The sequence below is a fragment of the Gavialis gangeticus genome, unplaced genomic scaffold, assembly GCF_001723915.1.
Source record: "Gavialis gangeticus isolate Ggan-Ray unplaced genomic scaffold, GavGan_comp1, whole genome shotgun sequence".
NCBI lineage: Eukaryota > Metazoa > Chordata > Crocodylia > Gavialidae > Gavialis > Gavialis gangeticus.
The window spans coordinates 111,284,713-111,306,712 of NW_017728992.1; the positions used below are offsets into that span (position 1 = coordinate 111,284,713).

The window sequence follows — 22,000 nt, forward strand, 5'->3', positions numbered from 1 at the left end:
TGGGGGAAAAGGTCTTAGAAGTGAGGGGAAAAAGCAGGACATGGGTATATCACTGCCCCCCACAAATCATATATCCCCCCCATCCTATTTTTTGCTGTTGGAAATATGGTAACCCTATAATAAATTAGTTTTTGATATTGGGTGCCACTCAATTCACAAAAGTAATGGAAGGGTGCCTCAAATCTAACGAGCAGGGATCTGGGTTTTCTGTTTCCCATGGAACAACAGAGAAAAATGTGTAACCCAGGTGTACTTGGGTATATACTCCACTTCCCCAACTGAAGGAAATTGTTAGCTGGCAGGTGTGCTGTGGGGGAACTGTAGACTGCTCAATTTCCCTCTGTCCCTATACAGCCAAGCCAGAACAGTCAGGGGACTTAACTATATACAAATTTATTTACATTAATTTATCACAAGGAAAAGAAACATGGATATAAACATATGTACTAATATATAATATATATTAGGTGGGGGGTGGCCTTCCCGCTACAGGCTCAGGCTCCCTACCTGGCTGCCTTCTCCTGGGGCTTCTGCGGCATAGCAGGTGGGACCTGGCGCAGCAGAGTAGAGCTGAGTCATGAGGGGAAGCTCCTTGCTGCTATAAGCTCCTCACTGCCCTGGCAAGGCATCCCCTGCTCGTTCAGCAGCAGCGGGAGTAGTGGTGTGGGGTTGTGCTCCTCGCTGCTGCAGAGCGGACAAGGGGTGCATCAACAGGGCAGCGTGGAGCTTGCAGCAGTGGGAACAAGCTTCCCCGCCCATCCCCACTCTGCCCTGCTGGGTCCTGCCTGCTGCGCCATGGAGGCCCTGAGAAGGAGGGCAGCAGGGCAGGGAGCCTGAGCCCACAGCGGCCAGGCTGCACCCCTTCCCCCCACAGGATCTACTCTAACCATGCCACCCATGAGAGAAGGGGAACTGGGCTCTGTTCTCTGCTTCACTGGAGCAGCTGCTGCCTCCTGTGGGCAGTAGCCAGGGCTCAGGTGCTGCTGTGGGGGGCAGGGGTCTGCAGACCTGGGTTCCTAGTCCTGTAGCCCTGGCAGGTATGGTCCCCTCAGGCAGGGCTGGAGGGTAAGGGGGTTGTGGGTGGGGGAGTGAGGGGCATCAGCAGGGCTGTGGCTTGGGAGTGAGGGGCCTGGACCTGCATTGTGTGATCTGAGGGGGCAGGGGGAGCTCTGATTTTCCATGATTAAAACCCAAAATCAAATACCAAAATGTATAAGTATTTAAGATTTAATACATTATGTTGATTGAGGCACTGGCAGGTTTCCAAATTGCTTTAAAACTCCAAATATATCAATAAAACATTGTGTTCAACTGATACCTATACCTATAGTGACCTTTCATCTTAATCATGGATTTGGGTTTTTAATCAGGGAATTTGCAATTTTTTATCAAAGAATTTGCAATTCTTTTTTGTTACAGAAAACCAGGATCCCTGCTAATGAGGGGTGCCTTGAGTCCAGTAAGGTTGAAAACCACTGGGGTAGAACAATAGCAAAGCAAATCAAGTGTCCACATTCAGCTAATGGTGTTTTTAGCACAGTTTGCTCAAGGCATGTTCTGAACCTTGAACAGTTAACATGGGGTAATAATAAGGAGCCTTGTATCCAGTGATGCTTTTGCTATAACGCCCATAGCCTGGAGGTAAAGTATTGTATTTACGGAAAGCTAAAATCAAAATTGGATGCTTGTAAAATTTATAAACGGCATAGATCTTAGTTTTGTCTCTGAGTCTAAGAACAGACGGTCAAAAATCCCGAGGCTGAATCAATTCAATCTTTGCAGGTTAGTCTAAATTGCATAGATTGAACCAATAAGCAAGTGAATAGACTTCCACTTTTGATTCTGGAAATGCCTGCAGTGGCTCAGGCCAGAAGCCCGGGGCTCTGGAGCACACCTCCCTGTTCTGCTGAAGCAGACAGCTTGGGCCAAGGCTAGCCTGCTCACCCTGTGAGGTGGGGGTGGTTTGCAGGGAAGGTACAAAGCATCCTGGGATGCTGTGGGACTGTGAAATAATTTGAATGTGGAGAGGATCTGGTACAGAAGTTCAATAAACTGATTTAACGTAAATCAGTTAAGTCTGATACTATATCCATCCAAGTTTATATTAAACCAGGTTCAGTCATTTTGAACTTCTGTTGTGCTACAGATTTGAACTAGTTTTTGATCACTTATACCAGTTTATTTGTAATTTCTGTCCCTAGCTTAAAAGATATTTTAGAGTCCAACCACAGACTACCCATAAGCCTGGATCTATGCTGGGTTTTTGCAGCCACTTTGGCATGGGGCAGAGGGGAACCAAACTCTATTTTCTAAGCTATGGGAGAGAACAGGGCTGAGATTTCACACAAATGAATCTTACCCTAATCCAAGGGGGCTTTTTGCAGAGCTTCACTGCTGCAGTTACGCGTGTTACTGCTGCAAGGCTGCAAAAATCCCCATAGCTTTGGGAAGAGGGAAAAGAGAGCTAGGTACAGAGACCATATGTCAGGGGTGTCAAACTCATTTGGCCCCTCAGGCTAGATGAGTGGCTTCAGGTCAGTCCACAGACTATTGGGTTCCCTTTCTCCCTTCCCTTTCCCTTCCTCAGCATACCTGATCTAACAGCTGCTCCAGTCAGTTTGGGATCTGTGCTGCATATGCAAGGGATCCCAGAACATCCAGAGCGGGTGCTTCATGTGATACAGTCCAGCCAGAGTGACAGCTGCACTGGCACCGTGGCTGCCCTGCCTGGACTACACTGCACGTGGCAACTGCCCTGATAGCTCTGGGACTGCACCGCATGTGGCACTTTGCTCCAGCCAGTTCAGGACCCATATTTTTGTGGTGGCTGCAAGTACTACCTGCAGCTCATGTCCCAGACTAGCTGGAATGGGCACCACATGTGGCTTATGTCTCAAAGAGGTCACTGTGTTTGGCTTATTCCAGCTGGACTGCTCTGGCCAGACTGTGCCACATACGGTGCCTGTTCTAGCCACTCTGGGATCCATGCTGCATGCAGAACAGGTCCCACACTGACAGGAGTGGTCACTAGTTGAAGTGTGCTGGGGAAGGGAAAGGGGGCAGGGTCCATGTGCCATATCCAGCCAATGGACCAGCCCTGTGCCATGCACTGCGCATGGGTGTGATCAGACCCAGGGGCAGCACCGGTGTCCAGTTGGCAGGGCTTTGGGGGCCAAGTATGGCCCACAGGTCTTATGTTTGACACCCCTGCCCTGGTTTTTGAAGGCATTCTGTGGTGATCTTTGTTTCTCTGGTAGTTTTGATCAACGGGACGAGCTTGAATTATGCAGTTCATTTAGGCCTAGTTCAAAAGCCCGCTAGAGTTAGTGAAAGGGCTTTCACTGATTTGAGTCATTTTGGATTGAGGCCACAGTCTCAAGGCTTACCCTCTGTCACTTTTTCCCACTTTTTCCTATATTAGACAACTACAGGAAGTAATAATGTCTTTGCTGACATTATTTTCCAGCCCTTTGCTATCCTGAATAGCAGCTGGGCAAGTTTGAAATCATGGGCGAGCTGCTGAGACTTACTCAGTGTCTTCTTTCCATAATTTCCTTTATTCTTTTCTGAATCTTTTGAGCAAGGTACAAGTTGTTGCTGGACCAATAGGATTTATCAGCATGAGGGCTCAGTATCAGTGTCCTGACATCTTTTCTCAACCATTCCCATATTCATTTAGAACCGTCCCCCACCCCACCCCCTCATGCCTCTGCCTTGGCCTGAATACTTCGCAGCAGCAGAAGGGAGTAATATGAAGTCTTGAAGAGAGGAGAGTATAGTTGATGGTTCTGTCCATTTGTGTTTGATGTCTGTAGGCTATATATATATTTCCTCTGTGTACCAACCTTAAAAATTGTATCCTTTACAAAAAAGTGGGGACAGGTTGGGCCCAGTCTTCAGGCAATAACAATGGTAATTTAAAAGCTGTACATGTTCCAGCCAGCATGTCATCTCTCTACTGCAGTACTCTCACAGGTTACCAAAATGGCCTCATCATGGTACACCAGATATAGTGCAGAGCCTGAGTACTGTGTTCAGTAGAAGGTCTCCTGAGGGAAAATTATTTGCAGATAAACTCTGTAAAGGGTTCTTAAAGAAATGAAAAAGATGTGTAGTGATGGACCTGAAGCTTGCCTATCCATGCTTTTCTATTTCATATTTTGGTACCCTAGTTGAAAGGCAACAAATTTGAAAGTGAGAAAATGTTTACTTTAATGTAACCCGTAATTAATGTACTATCATTGAAGTTATGAAATTAGCAAGATACAAACACTGATTTGACAGTTTTTTAGATAATGTGAACATCTTCAGTTGTAAAGCATCTTAGAGACTAAATACATGAGGGATTCATAAGCTTTCAGATTTTTTTGCATATAATCCATACCTTTCCCCCCAAAACCAGCTGGGGCAAATTGGGGTGTGCATTATATGTCAAAAAAAGGGCTCCTTATGAATCCAAAAATTTGAGAGGGGGTGCAGGGCAATAGCACATTAATTGCCCTGGGTCCATGGCAATTAGCATTGCCATTGCACCCTCTACCGCTCACCACCAAATTTCTTGACCTGTAGGGAGCTCCCCACCCCAGCCGTGCACCAGATAAGGACAGCAAATGGAGTTGTTCTGCGGCCAGTCCTGGCATACCAGGTCTGACCTAGTACATAGGTCTTGACCCAGCACATGGCTCCAGAGTTAGCAAGTGGTCCTGGACTCAGCATGCAGTGCTGGAGCTAGTGCAAAAGATTGGGCCCTGCCCCACAGCCATAGAACTAGTGTGCTGGATTGGGCTATTCCACACAGCTCCAGTGCTGGTGAGCCAGATAGGGCCTTTCTGTGGGGTTGCAGTCCTGGCATGCAGCTACAGCTCCCGCACCATCATGCAGCCCTTGGCCCCAGAGACCCTAGAACTGGTATTTACTCATACTCCAAGATAAAAAAAATTTTTTTGTCATCTGGAGACCTTCCAAAAATAGAGGCATGTTATTTTTGGGCGTATGTTATATGTAAGAAAATAAAGTATAAGGCAGGGTAGAGAGGAACTTTATAAACTAACTAAATCAGAGATGCATAAGCTTCTGTGAGCCCTAGCTCACTTCATCAGGTGCTGCTTTGATTGCAGTCCAGTTCATTCAACTGTGTGTGGTACCATTCATGAGCAGAAAGAAGTGAGCTTGGGCTCACCAAAGCTTATGAATCTCTGATTAGTTAGTCTGTAAAAGTGCATCTCTACCCTGCCTTCTGCCTGACTTCAGACTAACATAACTAAATACCTCTCTCTTCTCATGGATGACTGAATGAATGGACTGTCACTCAGTTATGTTGGATAAGAGAAAATATTTTATGAAGGATAAAAATTTTTGTGCTTTGGCACAGGTATAAACAATTGATTGGGGCATTGAAAGAAACTCTATGGCAGGTTGTTGCAATGATTGTGTAGTTTTTCTTGCATTTTCTTCTGAAGCTTGTAGTACTATTGCCTTGTTAGGAGCTCAGAGTCTAGACACAGCATGAAGCCGTTTCAAAAGGGCAGCAGCTGATATATTCTAACTGTTGCATTCAGGAGTAGAGAAAAAATCAAATACAGCAAACTCACTCCAGCTGTAACCCTAGATAAAGGAGTGTTAAAGTCTGAGTACATTTGTTGCATTTAAATGCAGCAAAGTTTGTCTTATTGTGATTTTTATTGTAAATGTTGTCCTTCTCTGATACCTGGCCTTCTTTAATGAGCAGCTGAAGTCTAGGAGGTCTTGTTACATGTGTCTTAATCTAAATAACTACATAAATTAGTATTAGTTATTACATAACCTTGCCTTTCTTTACCAGTATTTGTCTCTTCTTTTTCTTTCTCTGCTCTTCACTCTGTAATTTACTTTCTCCTCTACTTTGCTTCATGTACTAGATTTCTCAAATACAGTGAACACGGCTGATGGTTAACTGCTGTAAAACAATAAGGTACTACAACTGCTAGCTGTTAGCAGGAAATAATATAATAGTAAGAGTGCTCCACAGAGCAAGGAAATAGTAATTTCCTTCCTTTGGTTTTTGCTTGTCCAAATTACAGCCATCTAAAGAAGCCATTCACTTCCTCAGGGTTTTGAAGTCATAAAACCTTTGGTAACTAGCGTGGTTATATGCTGAGTTTAAAATGCCCTACAACTTAAGTAGTTGTTTTGGGGTGGTGGGGGGGAGGTTCTAATTACTGGATAGATATTTGAAGCAGATTTCTATTTCCTTCCACCCTTCCTTCAAGTATTTTCTGTTCCCTTTACACAAACTTTGAATACATTTTTGCTAGATCTGTTTAGGCATGGGTCTATATAGTGACTACTGCAGCTAAAAATATAAAATATCTATCTGAGTGGATCATAGGAAAGTAGGATTGGAAGAGCCCTCACAAGGTCATCTGGTACAGCCCCCTGCTCGGGGCATCCCTGACTAAACCATCCCAGTCAAGTGTCTGTCCAACCTGCTCTTGAAAACTTCCAAGGATAGAGATTCCCCAGTTTTTCTAAGTATCCCCTTCCACTGCTTGACGTCTCTCATAGAAAGTTCCTACTTGAGTCATCAGACCCCAGAAGTCTTTCCTGCCCAAGTGCTGGGGGGCTGGACCTGATGATCTGCAAGCCCCTAACATCTATGAAACTATAATCTCTAACCTAAATTTTCCCTGCTGAAGCTTAAGGCCATTGCTCTTTGTCCTGTCCTGTACACTCACAGAGAAAAGCCCATCTCCGTCTTCTCTATAATCTCCCTTCAGGTATTTGAAGATGCTATCAAATCCCCCCATAATCTTCTCTTCTCCAGACTAAATAAACCTATTTCTTTCAGCTTTTCTTCATAAGTCTGATCTCCCAGGCCCCAAATCATTTTTGTTCTTCTGCTCTGAACTCTTTCCAAACTGTTCACATTCTTCTTTAAGTGTGGGACTCAAAACTGGACACAGTACTCCAACTGAGGCACCACCACTGCTGAAAAGAGAGGAAGAATCATTTCCCTTAATTTGCAAATGACACTCCTGGTAATACAACCCAATATGCTGTTGGCTGTTGTTGCAACAAGACCATGCTGTTGACTCGTACTCAGCTTATGGTGTACTGTAACCTCCAGGTCCTTTTTTACAGTACTGCAGCCTAGCCAATTGTTTTCCGCTCCGGATTTGTGCATGCAATTACTCGGTCCCACGTAGGACTTTGCACTTGTCCTTGTTGTGAATCTCATCTGATTGATTGCAGAGAGTTTTTCCAGTCCATCCACATTGTTCTGGATCCTACCCCTACCCTTCCAAGTGTCTGCAACTCCACCCAACTTGGTATCATCTGGAGATTTACTAAGTATGCACTCAATTACATTGTCCAAATCATTAATGAAGATATAGTAAACAATACCAGACCCAGTATAGACCCATTGGGGAATCTGACTCAATAGCTCTTCTCAACTAGATGTTGATCCATTTACTACTGCTCATTGAGTACAATAATCCAACCATTTAGATAATGATATTCATCTTAGAGTACTTTCATCTAGTGTGTATTTGTTAATGAGAATGTTGTGAGAGACTGTGTCAAAAGCCTTGCTAAAGTTAAATATATCACATCCACATCTCTAAGATATGTAATATGGTCTTTCTTTCTTTTTTGTTGTGGCTACTTGAATGATTTCATGCAGTATGTGTCTTTTTTACTGTTCCGTGCAAGTTTAGATTGTTATTCTTTCTGTTCTTTAAAAAGCAATACTATATACCTAAAGTTAACAAAAACAAACAATCCTTTAATTTAACTTAGGTTTTAACTGATACCCTTCCATTGGTGCATGTTACTGAAAACATTAGGCCCAGATCCTTTTCTGTCTCTTAAGATATCAAAGTGGCACTCGCATAGTTTGTAGCTGTCAAAGTCGCTAAACACAGTACTGTCCACAAATCACTAAGCTGCCTAGGTCCAATATGCATTTTCTTTTGGCCTGAAAAGGTCCCAAAGGCACAAGCTTTGGCCTATTGTTCATGCTCAGGAGGAAGCCCAAAGGGCTGCCTAGACATTCCACTCCTGCCTGGGCTCTTGTGTTTAGGAAGTGCATAAACTCCACCTAAGTGTCTTTAATCAGGGAAAAGTCACACCACCTGAGTGACTGAGCAGCAGTGGAAACAACCCAAGCCTTCCATTTTCTGAGCAAGTGCCCCAACCCCTACACTAAGTGTGGTTGGGTCTTCTTTCTTCTCTTCTGTTAGAACTGCTGTCAATGAAGTGTAGTGACTCAGATAGACTTCTTCCCACTAAGTCAGCTGAATCTCAGCGTGACCAAAGTGCCTTCTTTCTGCTCTGAGTCATAGTGGTAGTCCAGACATACTCTTAAGTGCATAGAATTTACTGTTGGCTGTCTATAGGAGCCTACTCGGTGCTTATGCACTGTGACAATGCATAAGGTTGCCCATTACCAGAATGGGAGAGCTATGTGTGTCTGCAAAACAGAATACGCTTGGCCTCTGGAAGCATATTAGGTTGCTGTCCAGAGCAAGTCTGTGTAGTTTGCTCAAGTCAACATGGCAAATCAGTGGGTAGAACCCAGGGGTGTTGTTTCCTGTCCCCTGCTGTGATTATTACCATACATGCCATAGCTGCTTGTTTTCTCTCTTCTTTCTTCCTTATCCTTTCCTTTCCTTTCCTTTGTTCATTTTGTTTTCTTTCCTTTTCTATGTCTTCTTCTCTCCTCCGTAATTTACTATGAACGATTTTTAGATCAAAAAAATCTGCAAATTCCATTTTTATCTTTGGGTGGAAAGGTGGGGAGAGGAAAGAAACCTAATATAGACCTAATCTAGAAACTTAATCGACCACTTCAAGTGTGGCTAGTGCCTCTGAAACAGAGCCAGAAGTTCTTTCTCAGGACACCTTACAGTAGCAGTTCCCAACCCCAGGCTGTGACCCAAATGAGGGTCATGGGGGCAATGCCGGCGACACTGCACAGAAAAGAGGAGCCGCACCGAGTGTCGGGAGCTCCCCCACCCCTGGGCTGCCACCGCCACCGCATTCTGCTCCTAGCAGCGGGGTATGGAAAAAAAGGTTGGGAACCACTGCCTTACTGCAACTAAACTGCAGTTTTTCCAAGTATATAGTCCCAATTTTGAAATGGAAGCTGTCATACCTGCTGCAGTTAACTGCACTTAACTGTTTTCTGCCATAATATTTTAATGTCATTTAAACCAAGCTGGTCAACCTGTAGCATAGGCAGCCTGTGTGTGTGGTACATAACAGATCAGAGAAGGGATGGCACACAGCAGCAGATAGAAGCAGAAAGCAGAGCAGGAGATCAGCTAGGGAGGACAGAAGACTGCTTGTACTGCAAGAAGCAGACAGCAGACTGGGCAGAGGAAAGGGATTGGAGTGGCACTCGGGGAGGGTACTGGGCTAATTTGTAGCATGCCTGCCAATAAGATTGGCCCCCACTGGTTTAAACAACTTTGTCCTTACTGAGATACACTGATGGCAAAAGCTAGACAAAGTGGTATATTTAGAGTAGAATGTCAAAACTCTTGGGTCCTAGTCTGTATGTAGATTTAATTTACACAGCATTTTGGTGGGGGAGTGGGGGATGTCAGAAACCCTTCTGTTAGACAGCTCACTGCTGGCCAACACCATCTCAACTGTAACAGCAATTAGATTTGCTGCTAGCATATTTAAGTATTATGGTGTTGGAAAGAATGTCAAGAACTGAAATGCTGTCTGTATGAAATGCTGTCCAGTATCAGCAGTTGTGGAAAGCTTTACAAAAATGTCTCTAGTGTCACAAAGTCACAGTAGAGAGAGGTAGTTAGCAGTATTAGTCTGAAATTAGTCAGAAGGCAGGGCAGATTTGCACCTTAGACTAACTAAATAAGATAGATGGTTTAAATTACATAGAGCACAAGCTTTTGTGAACTCAGATTCACTTAATCAGGTATTCACTTTATCAGAGTGCTGGTTCTCTCATTTGTTTAAATAGGTGTTAATAATACCCGTTTCCTGGAATAACATAGAAATGTAATTTAAGATCCTCAAGTGAAAGGCACACAAAGGTCCTTATTATTGTTATCAATTACAATATTTTCCATATAAATAATTAATCGTGGTTTTTTTTTTAAATCAGAGGTTGAATTTCTCTTTGGTTTTCTGACGCACCTTGGGATATGAGCATGGTGTAGCTTCCACTGGAACATAGTAAAGATAATGAGATCCAAAGTACTAGGTTAGAGTTATTATTAAAGCTATAGGAAATAAAATCTCAGTATTTATGCGAATGATTCTTTTAATTTTATTCTTTATCAAAAGTCAAAGATTAAGTACATACAAACACACCCTTTACCATTGTGCTAAAGGGCACTGGAAGCCTAAAAGGCTAGAAACAGAAGGTGGTTTGTGTTTCCTGATTATACTGCTGAGCTGTGAAAGCGGGGAAGGGAGGTGGTTTAGTGAACAAATGCAAGCAGCCTCACAGAGGGTGGAAGTTACTTGTCTCTGTTGTTATTAGTATCACCATTTATCTTTTAGTAATTGTTCCATTGAGCGGTTTAAGATGATTTATTAAATAGGTCAGGCATTGTTTCTACACATGCAGAAGGTATTTTTTACACTCTCTCAACCATGCATTCAACTTGTTTAACAGCATGAATTATTAAAGAAACCCTTCAGCCTGCTTTGAAGCGTTAGATAAAACAGTCTGCATTTATAAATATACAGAAAAGAAGCACTGTATTGTAACATTTAATAGCAAACTTGCAGATAAATATATAAATACACAGGCTATATGAGGACCTAACAGGGTCTGAATAGAAACAGAAGCTTCCCGTGAGGTGTTGGCAGCAAGACAAAGACCATTTGTGGGCTGCAGCAACTGATATAGCTTACTGGCTGTAGTAACTGCTACCATGTGTATAGAGTTTGTGGCCAGCAGTTCTGTACAATTTCTGTACCTCCTGGCCATTTTTTTGCTGCTGTCCACCCTTATGTCCTTGCTTCTGTGAAAAAAATCAGAGTGGAAGGTGTCTCCATGGTCCAACTTCTTTGTTCCCTATTCTCCTTCAAAGCAAAACCTTGGCTTTTCTGTAGCTGTAGATGCTGGGGCCAGATTTCAATTTGTGTGACATGAAAGTGTTACTGTGATAATGAAATTGAAAGGTTTCCAGTTTGCTGGGATCTCTTTCTTGAGTAGAAAAATGCTGCTTTATGTTTTAAATTTTCTAAATGATGAAAAGAGATAAGGTCAACGAGTCTGTTCTGTTTTCATAGGGTTGGCAGCTAGTGGCAGAGCAGGTTAAAAAGCTCATTTCAGTAAAAGCACTGTATATATTTGCACTTCTTAAATGCTCGTTAGCAGAGAAGATATACAAAAAACTAGAACTCTTGGTTCTAAAATGATACCTTTTATTAGACCAACTGGAAAATGGCAAGAAAAATGTCCTTTTCTGCAAGCTTTCGGGATCAAAGTCCCTTCGTCAGGCTCTGGGAAAAGTGTAAGATGGTACAAGATGGTAAAAATTCCCCATAGGTAGGAAATAAAATTCATTTTTGCACAGAGGGAGCTGAAGATGGAAGGTTGTCCCTCTGGGTCCATGAGCGTGTCTTTGTGAGCTGTGTTGAGTAGCTCTTTGATGTGTTGATCAGGTAGAATTCCTTCCCTGAAGGTGTCAGATGGCAGGCAGGGATTTTTACCATCTTGTACCATCTACACTTTTTCCAAAGCCTGACAAAGGGACTTTGATCTCAAAAGCTTGCAGAAAAGGACATTTTTCTTGCCATTTTCCAGTTGGTCTAATAAAAGGTATCATTTTGGAACCAAGAGTTCTGGTTTTTGTATTTCTTTTTGTCTTGGATCAACATGGCTACCAAGTACATCCCAATAGCAGAGAAGATGGCTGGGGTAGGGAAGTAGTTTACATTCACCAGTTTCTGTGTTGAATTTTACACTAAAAGTGTAGTTCCAGATGAGCTAGTTAACCTATAACCTTCCTAACTGCCTTGCTTAACCTTGCTGCATTGCTATTCCACAAGCATTATTATTTATACAATAATATATAATAATAAGTAATAATAACAATAATATATAATTCATGTGGTGCTCTAGGAAAGTACATGAGAAGAGGTTCTTTGACCTCAGCTAAATCGAATACAAATCAGAAAGAGGGTGAAATGGCAAAAAGCAGATAAAATATAAAGTATTAAAAGAATGGTCAAGTGAAACCTATGCAAAAAGCTTTCAAGAAGAAATCAAGTTTTTAAAAATAAACAAGGAGGTGTTCCCAGCAGTTTTAATGCTATACACTGGATAAACCTTTGTAGAAATGTAATGTATCATTTACCTGGTGATAGGGACAAGAATATTATCATCCAAAAAGCACCAAACCACATTCTTAAAGCAACTAGGAAGTGGTGAGCCTCTTGCCTTGAGCAGAATAAGGTACAGTAGTATGATATTTCAGGGACTGAAATTCAGATCTCTCAGGACTTGTCTATGTAGGAACACTCAGAAGAATTAAGGCCAAGAAAGGGTAAGTATAATGTTAAAGCCCATTAAATGCAAATATTCAGATTCAAAAGTTAAGCAGGTTTAGTGTGCTGTAGGTTAATCCTCAGTCCCTACACTAGCCATGAGATCACACTTTCTTCAGCAAACTTCAGTGCCCCTTATTTCTCAATAAATGTGTTATTACAGAGGTTTTTATGTTCTCTAATGAGTAAACTCACTTTACACCTGTAGCATTGACTTAACTTGCCTGACAAGCCTTTGGATCAGTGATTCTTAAGTGCTCCAACATCCTGGGGAACCTTGAAATCCTTTCAAGGGTGCTACAGAGTTTTCATAGCACTATCATAGCACACAATGTTAGCACTGTAAGGTGTACAAACATGATTCACAAGATGAACACAGAGATTTCAAATGGGAATCCATAGTTTTAAAAACATTCTGACCTGTCATAGTCTTTATGATTTCTTTGCAACAAAATAATTGCTGTGTTATTTTTCTATAGTTAAAAAAGTGTGAAAACGTAGACCTGGCATTTTCAGAGGTGTGCCTTGAGTCTAGCAAGGCATCTTGTGTTCAGAACCTCTGCTTTAGATTCTTCTTCAGATTCTTCCTAGCATTTTGGACAGCTTTGTTAATGATAATCTACACTGAAATCTTTGAATAGAAGGCAGTAAAGCAGGGGTTGGCAACCCCTGGCACGTGTGCTGAGCATGGCACGCAAGGCCGTTTTGCTTGGCACGCTGCAGCACAGCTGTTTGGAGCCTCCTGGCTGCAGCCGGCCCCGGCTCCAGGTTGCTGCTGCCAGCGACGGAGCCTGGGCTGCTCCCAGCTGGGCTTACAGCATCCCAGCTGTCTTCTGGGAACAGCCCGGGATCCTGGCTGGCAGCAGCTTCCCAGAGCCAGTGCTGGCTGCAGCTGGGAGGCTCCAAACAGCTGTGCCAGACTCTGGCATTGGCTCCACACCAGTGTGTGCCGGCGCGTCTCGGAGCAGGCAGTGGGGGAGGGGCATGAGGCAGTGCAGCCCTGGTCTGTCCCCTGCTCTGGGCACAGAGGCGATGAGCCCGGCGTAGCTGTTTGGAGCCAGCCCAGGCTCTGGACAGCTGCAGCAAGCAGCGGGCAGGCTGCGAACAGCTGCGCCGGGCTGCACAGCTCCGGCATCAGCTCTGAGCTGGAGAACAGTTGCTGAGAATGACATCTCGTGTGTTTTTTGTGAATTGGAATATTGACAGTACCTATAGAAAGTTGCTGTTGGCTGACCTTAGGGATCACAATGGGAAAAGGCTCAGACTGTTTACGTCAAAAATCACATATGTCAAAATCAGCACCTTGAATTGCGCCCAGAAAGCTATTGGGAGCCAGTGTAGACTTTGGAACACTAGAGTTATGTGCTCCTGGCAACACACCTACATCAAAAGGTGGGCTGCCTAATTACTTTAGAAACATTGTGTGCCTGTACTCCTGCAGGATGCCTGCTCTGACACGTTCTAATCAGAATATGTCGGAGCAGACTTGATTAAACATACTGCTGGAGCGTTCTAATTAAAACACTTGGGCAGCCGTGCCCAGAGCCGCTCTAATTAAAATGCCTCACCCCAAAGCATGTGTATAGATGCACCTGATTTCTAAAGTAGCAACCCCTGGTTTCTAAAGCAGCTTTAGCAACTGGATTTTATTGTACATGTTAAAATATTCTATATTGTAAAACCCTTTTTCAGAAAAGAACTGTATCACTATCTATATCTTCCATATAGTCAGAATTCAACCTAATTGTATTGAAACATTTTATGGGCTGTTAATGGCAAAGAATTAAATGGGACTCCCTTGGCACTTAATACTCAGCAGTTCATCTTTTATTTTTCTCCGCAGCAGAAATCCTGGCATTGTAATTAAACCAGCCCAAGACATCATCTAGAGAACAAATACAATTTAAATTTGTTTTCATGATCACATGCATGATATTTTTTGAGTCTTTCTATTGAAGCATATCAAATTGAAAACATTTGAAAACAGATTTTTCTTTTTGAAGGGCATTGGAACTCTTTAGTCTGATAGACAGCTTGTGGCCTCCCTTAGTGCCTCTAAAAGTTCCTGGTCAAAGTCAAGACTGTGAAGCGGTAAGTCATACAGTTATTGTTGTTCATCTAAAATTAAACTTTCTGTGTCAGTGGTGAAACTTTGTGTGTTTGGGTGTCACATTCTCCCTGTATGTGTTCAGTTGCATTGTAGAGCTTCTCCCTTCATTCCAAATTAATTTACCAACCTTCAGATCAGCACCTTCACTTTTATACTCACAAAATTGATTACTGCTTCATTAATCCTCCACGCACATGAAATATAGTTAGTGAGCTAATGATTCTAACAAGATGTTGCCCTTCTTTTCTAGAGGGAAGAGAGGGAAACGCTGAAGGTAACAATAATTATACATGGTTTTCATACAGCACTTTTTACCCTGAGATTTCAAAGTATTTTAAAAGGATAACTTGACAAGGACAGTCTGAGTCAGGGCTCTTTGCTTGCATAAAAATTGTCAGTTTGAGATTTAACAGAGCATTAAAACAGTGTTGCTACAGGTAAAATTAAAAGAAAGTTTTGCATTTGAAAGTTTGTCTAACTCTATCCCAACTATGCAGTTTGTCCAATAAAAGATATCAATCTAAGATATCTCTCTCTCCTGCATAAAATGAGAGCATTTATGAGACTTTGAAGCTAAATCATAATACAAATTATACTGATACTGCTCAGTTGAAAATAGGATTTCATCTGTAATTTACTTTTAATTCAATATTCACAAAAAGGAAACACTGCTTTATTGTTCAGTATTTGGGAGTACTGATCTGATGAAAGAGTTTTAAGGAGTTATTTTTTCACTAATTGAGAATCAGGTACCTATGCTGCCCTACTCTTCCTGAACAGCTGTTCCTTGGAAAATTCATTTTTAGTTTTTATTTTGTCTTAGAACCTAGAGTCTCAATCATTGTGTGACACGGTATCTAACCTGGGTGTGTATATTGAAAACTCCTAAAAAAACAGAACAGCAACAAAAAGAAGAAGAAAAAAGTAGCAAAGATAAGGGAAATGGAAATTAAGTTTGGTCATTACTGGGTGCATCTACATGTGTAATTAATTTGAAGCAATAAACTGCAGAGGAGTTTGAGCTGGAGTAAACTATTCCCAGGCATAGCATCTACATGTGCAACCAAGACAACAGCAATTTGAGCTGGGGAGGAGCAGTTTATGCCAGGGTTGGAGGCACAGGGGGTCAGCCCTGGGCTCCTGGTGGCAATATTAAGCAGCAGAGAGGCTGGCTGGGGCCATAGGCATATTAACATCTGGGCCCAGGAGTCCCCCCCCCCCCCCCCCCCCCCCCCCCCCCCCCCCCCGGTCCCTCAGCCAGTCAGCAGTGGGGGGACAAAAACAGCACCAAGTTTAAAACCGTGGCTTTCGCTTCCCTGCCAATGATGAGTGAGTTGCAAGCACGAGCCCTCCACCAGTTAGCGGTGGGGGGAGGGTGAGCCACCCATGAATAGGAACTCAGCCCCGTGCCCCACCCCGGAGTCCCATTCTCTGACCTGACTGAGCAGCACCTGCCCCTGCCCCACTTCCTCACTCACTGTGGGGCCCTCAATCTGCCCCACCATGCCCCTTCCCCCCCCCCGGGGGGGCCCTCAATCGCCCCCCCCATGCCCCTCCCCCCCCCCCGCCCCATGGCAGCTACACGCATGCGTGCAGCATGTATTGGTGACATTATTGGCTACATCAGCCAAAAAAAGGCCAACAGCCGATAATGTTGGTTTTCCTTTTATTGGTGCTGATCTGATGTGACTGATATATCAGTGCACCTCTATTGGGGGCCTCCAATTTTGTGTTTGCCCTGGACCCCAGTAACTCTTAATCTGCCTCTGGCTGGGGTATGAGGGTGCTGAAAGTGTGGAACCATTTACTTGCTAGGCGGCAGATAGGAGTCTGGTCCCCTGCTGACCAGGGCTGACCAGATGCAATTTACATCTGCAGCCAGTGTCTACACATGTGTTTAATCGCAGTTAATTACTCTGCTGTAAGGTAGTACTGTCAGTAAGATAGTACTGTCTCTGACAGTAGCATCTTTACAGTGGCATTAAATAGTTTACTGTGGCCTAATAGTGTTGCACGTGTACATGCTATTGCTTTACTCTGCAGCTAATTAGTCTACAGTTAAGTGTGCATGTAGCTGTGGCCACTGACTGTTTTTGAAAAAAATCTCATAGGATTCTTCCTCTTCAATATACTTCATATTGCTAAGTAATTTATGTTGGAAAATAAAGTATTTTTTTAAAATTACACCACTGAAATTCTGGCTTAACCTGAAAAAGCAAGAAGAGTCCTAAAAGAAACAGTTGATGTGGACTAAATTCACAGCGTTATCTAGCTATTTCAAAAGTCTCAAAAGAATGGATTGATTTATATGCTGCACTACATAGGCAGCAGATTGGGAACATTTATGAATGAAGCAGCGCACTTACATGTGTTTTAATATTGGTGTAACCTTCATTTGATTTTAATTTCCTTTAGTTTATGAACAATAAAAAGGGAAGACATTTTCCATGGTCATGCCCTGCATGTATATTTCATAAGTTGGAGATCATAATTCATAAGGATGCCTCAAGGAGGCTTAAGAGTTGTCTTTTACTGCTGCTACTTTTGCACAACTTTTTTTAATTACAATATATTTTACCAATACAGATGTAGAGAAGATATGCGCTTATTTTTATAACTAAAATACTTACAATAAAATTATAAAGCAAATAAAACTGCTAATATTGCTAAGTGAAAAATGAATCTGAAATAGGCTTTACTTGTGCCATATGTTTGCTGAATACATTCAAAGGGAAACAGATTTTTGTTTAACATGTTTTTTCTCTTACGTGAAAATTATTTTTAATAGCTGTACAGCTGTTTTTGCCAAACCAGATTTCCTTTATTATGTGAAGTGCTTTATTAACTCCTAAATAAAATCTTCAGAATAGAATTTTACAACCCAAGAAGTGATAATAAGTGTGGAACTGTCCCTGCAGGTTAAGAAGCTGTTTTAGTTTGGAGTCTCTTTGAATGAGTCTTGCTAAGTTGTTCCATCATAACACTTTTTAGGGGGAAAAAAAGGGGGGCAAGAGTTTTCTCTGAGTCCCTGTTCTCCATTATCTCAGTGTGCTGCCCAGAATTATGTTGGCAACTTTCACGGTCCTCAGCAATGCTTCTTTAGCTAGTTATTTATTGTAATATCCGCCCACCCACCCACATGCAAAAATCCCCAAATCTCAAAAGCCATGAACATTTTTTTATAAAAAATATGAAAATAGTGCAATCCATAACTCTTACAACTGCCATGTCACGGAGTAGCCATTGCGTTTGCCAACTCTACCAAATCATGCAATGTTTTTGTGATATGGGCCAGTGTCAAATTATGGAAATAATTAAAGGAAATCTACAAAATGATATCATGTTAGATTTTTCACTAACTTTTACTTCAGAGAAGAGTTCTGATGAACAATTAATTCTATAACTCTTTTCCATATCTTAAACAGGCTACAACCAAACTTCCTCCTCCAAGCTTCTGTTATATTCTTACTGCACAGCCTGATCAAATATATGTTGATGTAAATGAGGAAGAACAGATCTCTAATTTGTACGTGCCCCCAGCTGTGCATGGTCTGAGGGATGTTCTTGAGGTAACCTGTTTAAAAAGTGAAATAAGTATTTTGTGGTACTAATACAAAGACTTCTTTGCAACTATATTTTACCTCATTTCTTATTTTTCATTATTTTAAATTGTGTTTCAGGTTGGAGGTTTTAATCAACGTTGTAGCTTTTGGGCCCAGGTTATATATCAAAGGCTGCAGGTAAACTTTATTTTTAGCAATAAAATATATTCAAGGCAGTATAATGTGTGTAAAGAGGAGGAAGATGTTTGCGGGGGTAGGGTGCGAGGAGAATAGGATGTTTTTCAGGTGTTCTTCCACAGCTCTGTGAGTGGTATGATCATTTAGCAGACTTTCATTTTTCATCTTCTCTTCATTTTGTTCAGGATTAATTTTAAACAATCTGTTATGAGATCATTTTCACCCTCGATTTGTCTAGACAGGTCCCATTAAAACCTGTAGGGAACTGCACTGATACCAAAGAAGAAATCTTATCTTCTAGTTAGAATTCTCTTTCCTCACATGATGCATGTTGAGGAGTTCTCATTCCAAATCACATCTGATAGCAGAATTTGGCAGATAGGAATGCTTCTTGCGTGTAACCCAATAACCTACCATTGCTTCAAAGGAAGCCCCGTAGGCCTACCTAAGGGTAGTATTTAGCATCTTTAGTCAAGTTAATAGAAACAAACCCTTAGATAAATATATCTTCCCTTCACCCTGAATTACATGTCTGGATTTTTTCCTCCTGAAATAATATTCATATGTGTATGAGTATCACTAAGTAAAGAGTTTTTCTTGAAAACAATTAGGCACTTGGTACAGCCAGCATTAAATTCTGGTGGAAAAAAAAATTTCACTTGGCCACAAAAAACAGCATAAAAAAAAAAAGATTAGGGATGTCAAAGATACGGGCTAGATTTGGCCTGCAGAGCCCCATCATTCAGTCCCTGGTACTGCCCCTGGGTCAGGAGCTGGCCCACGTGCCACATGTACTGGACCAGCCCTGTGTGCAGAGCCCAGGACCCATGCTGCACGTGGGTGGCACCCACTCTGGCCGGTCTGGAACTACATTGCACACAGCGTCCACTTCAGCCAGTCCAGGATTGTGCTGCGCACAGTACCTGCTCCACCCAATGTGGGACATGGAGCAAGCTCCGCATGAGCTGGCTCTGGGATGTGGGGGTGGGGGGTGGGGACCAGCCCTACACCACTCACTCACCCCTGAAATAGATTAACAAAACTAGGGAAACATAAAAGGATTTAATTCCAAGAGAGTGGTTAAGTATTTGGAAATGCATCCCATAACCATGGTAAGAGGTCTAATTTCAGTTCAGGTCACAGTCCCTTCCTTTCAGGGTCTGATGAATTATGATTTGATTTCTAAGCAGGCTGCACACTTAAAGCTGGATTCTTTTCCACCTATTAGGCAGGTAGGTGCCTAGGTACAGTTCTGTTTCACTCTGCACATGTCCCTGAAAAAACGATTAATGCAAAAGTAAGTGGGTCTTCTCCTCCTCACTGTTTTTTTATGACTGAGTCTTAAGGGTAAGATGACAGCATGTTACAGTATGGATGGATGAATGGATTTTCAGGAACTTGAACAGGGTTGATTAGGATTGGGTTTAGGCATCCAAATCCACCTAGATGCCTAGTAGGTGAAATTGGATCTGGCCATTGACTCCTGAGAAAGGAGTGCATTTCATTGCTCAATAAGTTTTCCCCAAGCTAAATGGCACAAAGACATTTGCGTGAGTTTTAATGCGAAGTAAGATCAGATCTTTAGGATTTCAGTAGGAGTTTAAATACACAGACCTGTCCCTGCCCTATTCCTTCCTGGCCTCTGAAAAAAACTTTTTTCAAAACATATTCTCATCATAGAGGGCACATTTACAAGTGCACATTTACTGCACAGTAACCAAAGTTACTGCACAGTACAGACGTGCATCTATATGTGCATGCCTGTACTGTGTAGTAAATATGGCGACTTATGCCAGCTTGGGCATAAATTTGATACCAGCATCATGCAGGTATCGAACTTGCACCTGATTAGTTACTGCGCAATAATGCACATATAGATGCTGTACTACACAGTAACACTGTGTGTGGACTGACTTGGGACTAACTTTTTTCCCAAGCCAGCCTACACACAGCATTAATGCACTTTAACACCTGCACGTGTAGACCACAGCCTATTCCCATTTAGTGCACAGTAACTTTAAACTGAAGTAAATGCATGTGTAGACACACCCAGTGATTAGTTTGTTTCAGACTTGCCTGGCTGCCTGAATTATCACTGATTTTACACATATCTGCATCTGAAATAATCTGATTAATCTGTATCCTTGTGTAGAAATTCCTTGTTAGTCAGAAGAGAGGAGGGATGTGCTGGATTTACATGGTTTTAGAGAAGGTTGATGTGCTTACAAAAAAATCTGTGCATGCACAGACTCTTTCATGGTATTAAAATGTCTTGGCAACGTTTTAAGTAGGTTATTCAACTGAATGCATTAAACTGCAATAAGCTAGCAACATAAGAATTCATAAATTATTTGAAAGGTATACGGCAGAGATAATGTGAAATATTTCACTTTTGGATAAGGAATCTGAAGGTATAAGTGCGCTTACCTGCTGTTTGTGTGTCCCTTGCCTAATCCCTGAAATAAAATGTCATGTGCAGCAACTTGTTTATTGCTTCAGCCTTTGCTAAGAGGATTTGTTCTTCACACACAAGATCATGCTATGAAATACAAAGGGAAGACTGTGCTTAAGCTTTAATTTCTTCTACAGACTCATTATTCAAAGCTGAGAAAATATAAATTTGTAAATTTCTAATTAAACTATTATATTTTAGAAATACATAGTTCTTATTTCATATGGCTACCTGATTAGCATTCTTTAATACATTATTTGTATGAAATTAGGACTGGAAATATGCTTTCATTATTATTATTCGGAATAAGTACCATGTCACAAAAGGGATATAAGAAAATACATTCCATCTGTGCTTGAGGAGCTGTCCTTTTTTATAATTCAGTCCTGCTGCTGTTTGTCTATTATGTCCTTTCTGTACAGAACAAACTGTTGCACATAGCAAGATGATGATTTTATATCTTGTGATTATTACTATTATATATTTTGGATGATTCCTCTTCTGTTCACAATCTGAATGCCAGCTTTTGAAAACTCTGGTGATACGTGTAAAAGCTGTAAAAGTAATTCCTTCAAACCTGTTTTAAAATTCTTTATGTAGAGAAGATGATCAGAGGCAAGTAACTGCTGTGGAAGAAACTTGAGATAAATGCAATAGAAGATATGTACTAAGGCAGCAGAATAACTTGTTGCATCTGAATTCTTCCACTCACTGTTTTCAATTACTGCATGTGTTATAGGCTCTACAGCAGGGGCGGGCAATTATTTCGGGCAGAGGGCCGCTTACTGAGTTTTGGCAAGCCATTGAGGGACTAATGACAGGCAGCCAGGGGCAGATAAGTATTAATTTTCTAAATGTTTTAGGAGCCCCGTCAGCCCACGGGCTGCATTTTGCCCACCCCTGCTCTACAGACATGAATATATGGCCACTTTTAAAGTGTATGAATCTCCAAAGATTTTAATTGCCTGTTGGACATGAGAGTTGAAATTCACATTGTAATGCGTTAACCTATAATGCAGCTTTAAAAGTAAAATATTAATATTGTTTGACTATTCTTTTGGGATAGAAGGCACAGAAAATTAGAACTGAATGCTGGTTTTGAAAAGGTTTTGAAAGGTAAAATCATTAATCTTGGGCCCATGCTGTTCAATCTCTTCATCAGTGATTTGGACGACGGGGTGA

General features: G+C 41.9%; 1 protein-coding gene across 3 annotated transcripts in view; it reads left to right on the top strand.

Moving 5' to 3' along the window:
* SPIDR (scaffolding protein involved in DNA repair) overlaps positions 1–22,000 on the top strand; it is a 372,282-nt gene that overhangs the window by 334,523 nt on the left and 15,759 nt on the right. For all 3 annotated transcript variants that reach the window (XM_019526956.1, XM_019526976.1, XM_019526965.1), the window contains 3 exons: positions 14,520–14,607; positions 18,052–18,195; positions 18,307–18,366. In XM_019526956.1, the coding sequence (XP_019382501.1) occupies positions 14,520–14,607; positions 18,052–18,195; positions 18,307–18,366 (292 nt within the window). The remainder of the gene's footprint in view (positions 1–14,519; positions 14,608–18,051; positions 18,196–18,306; positions 18,367–22,000) is intronic.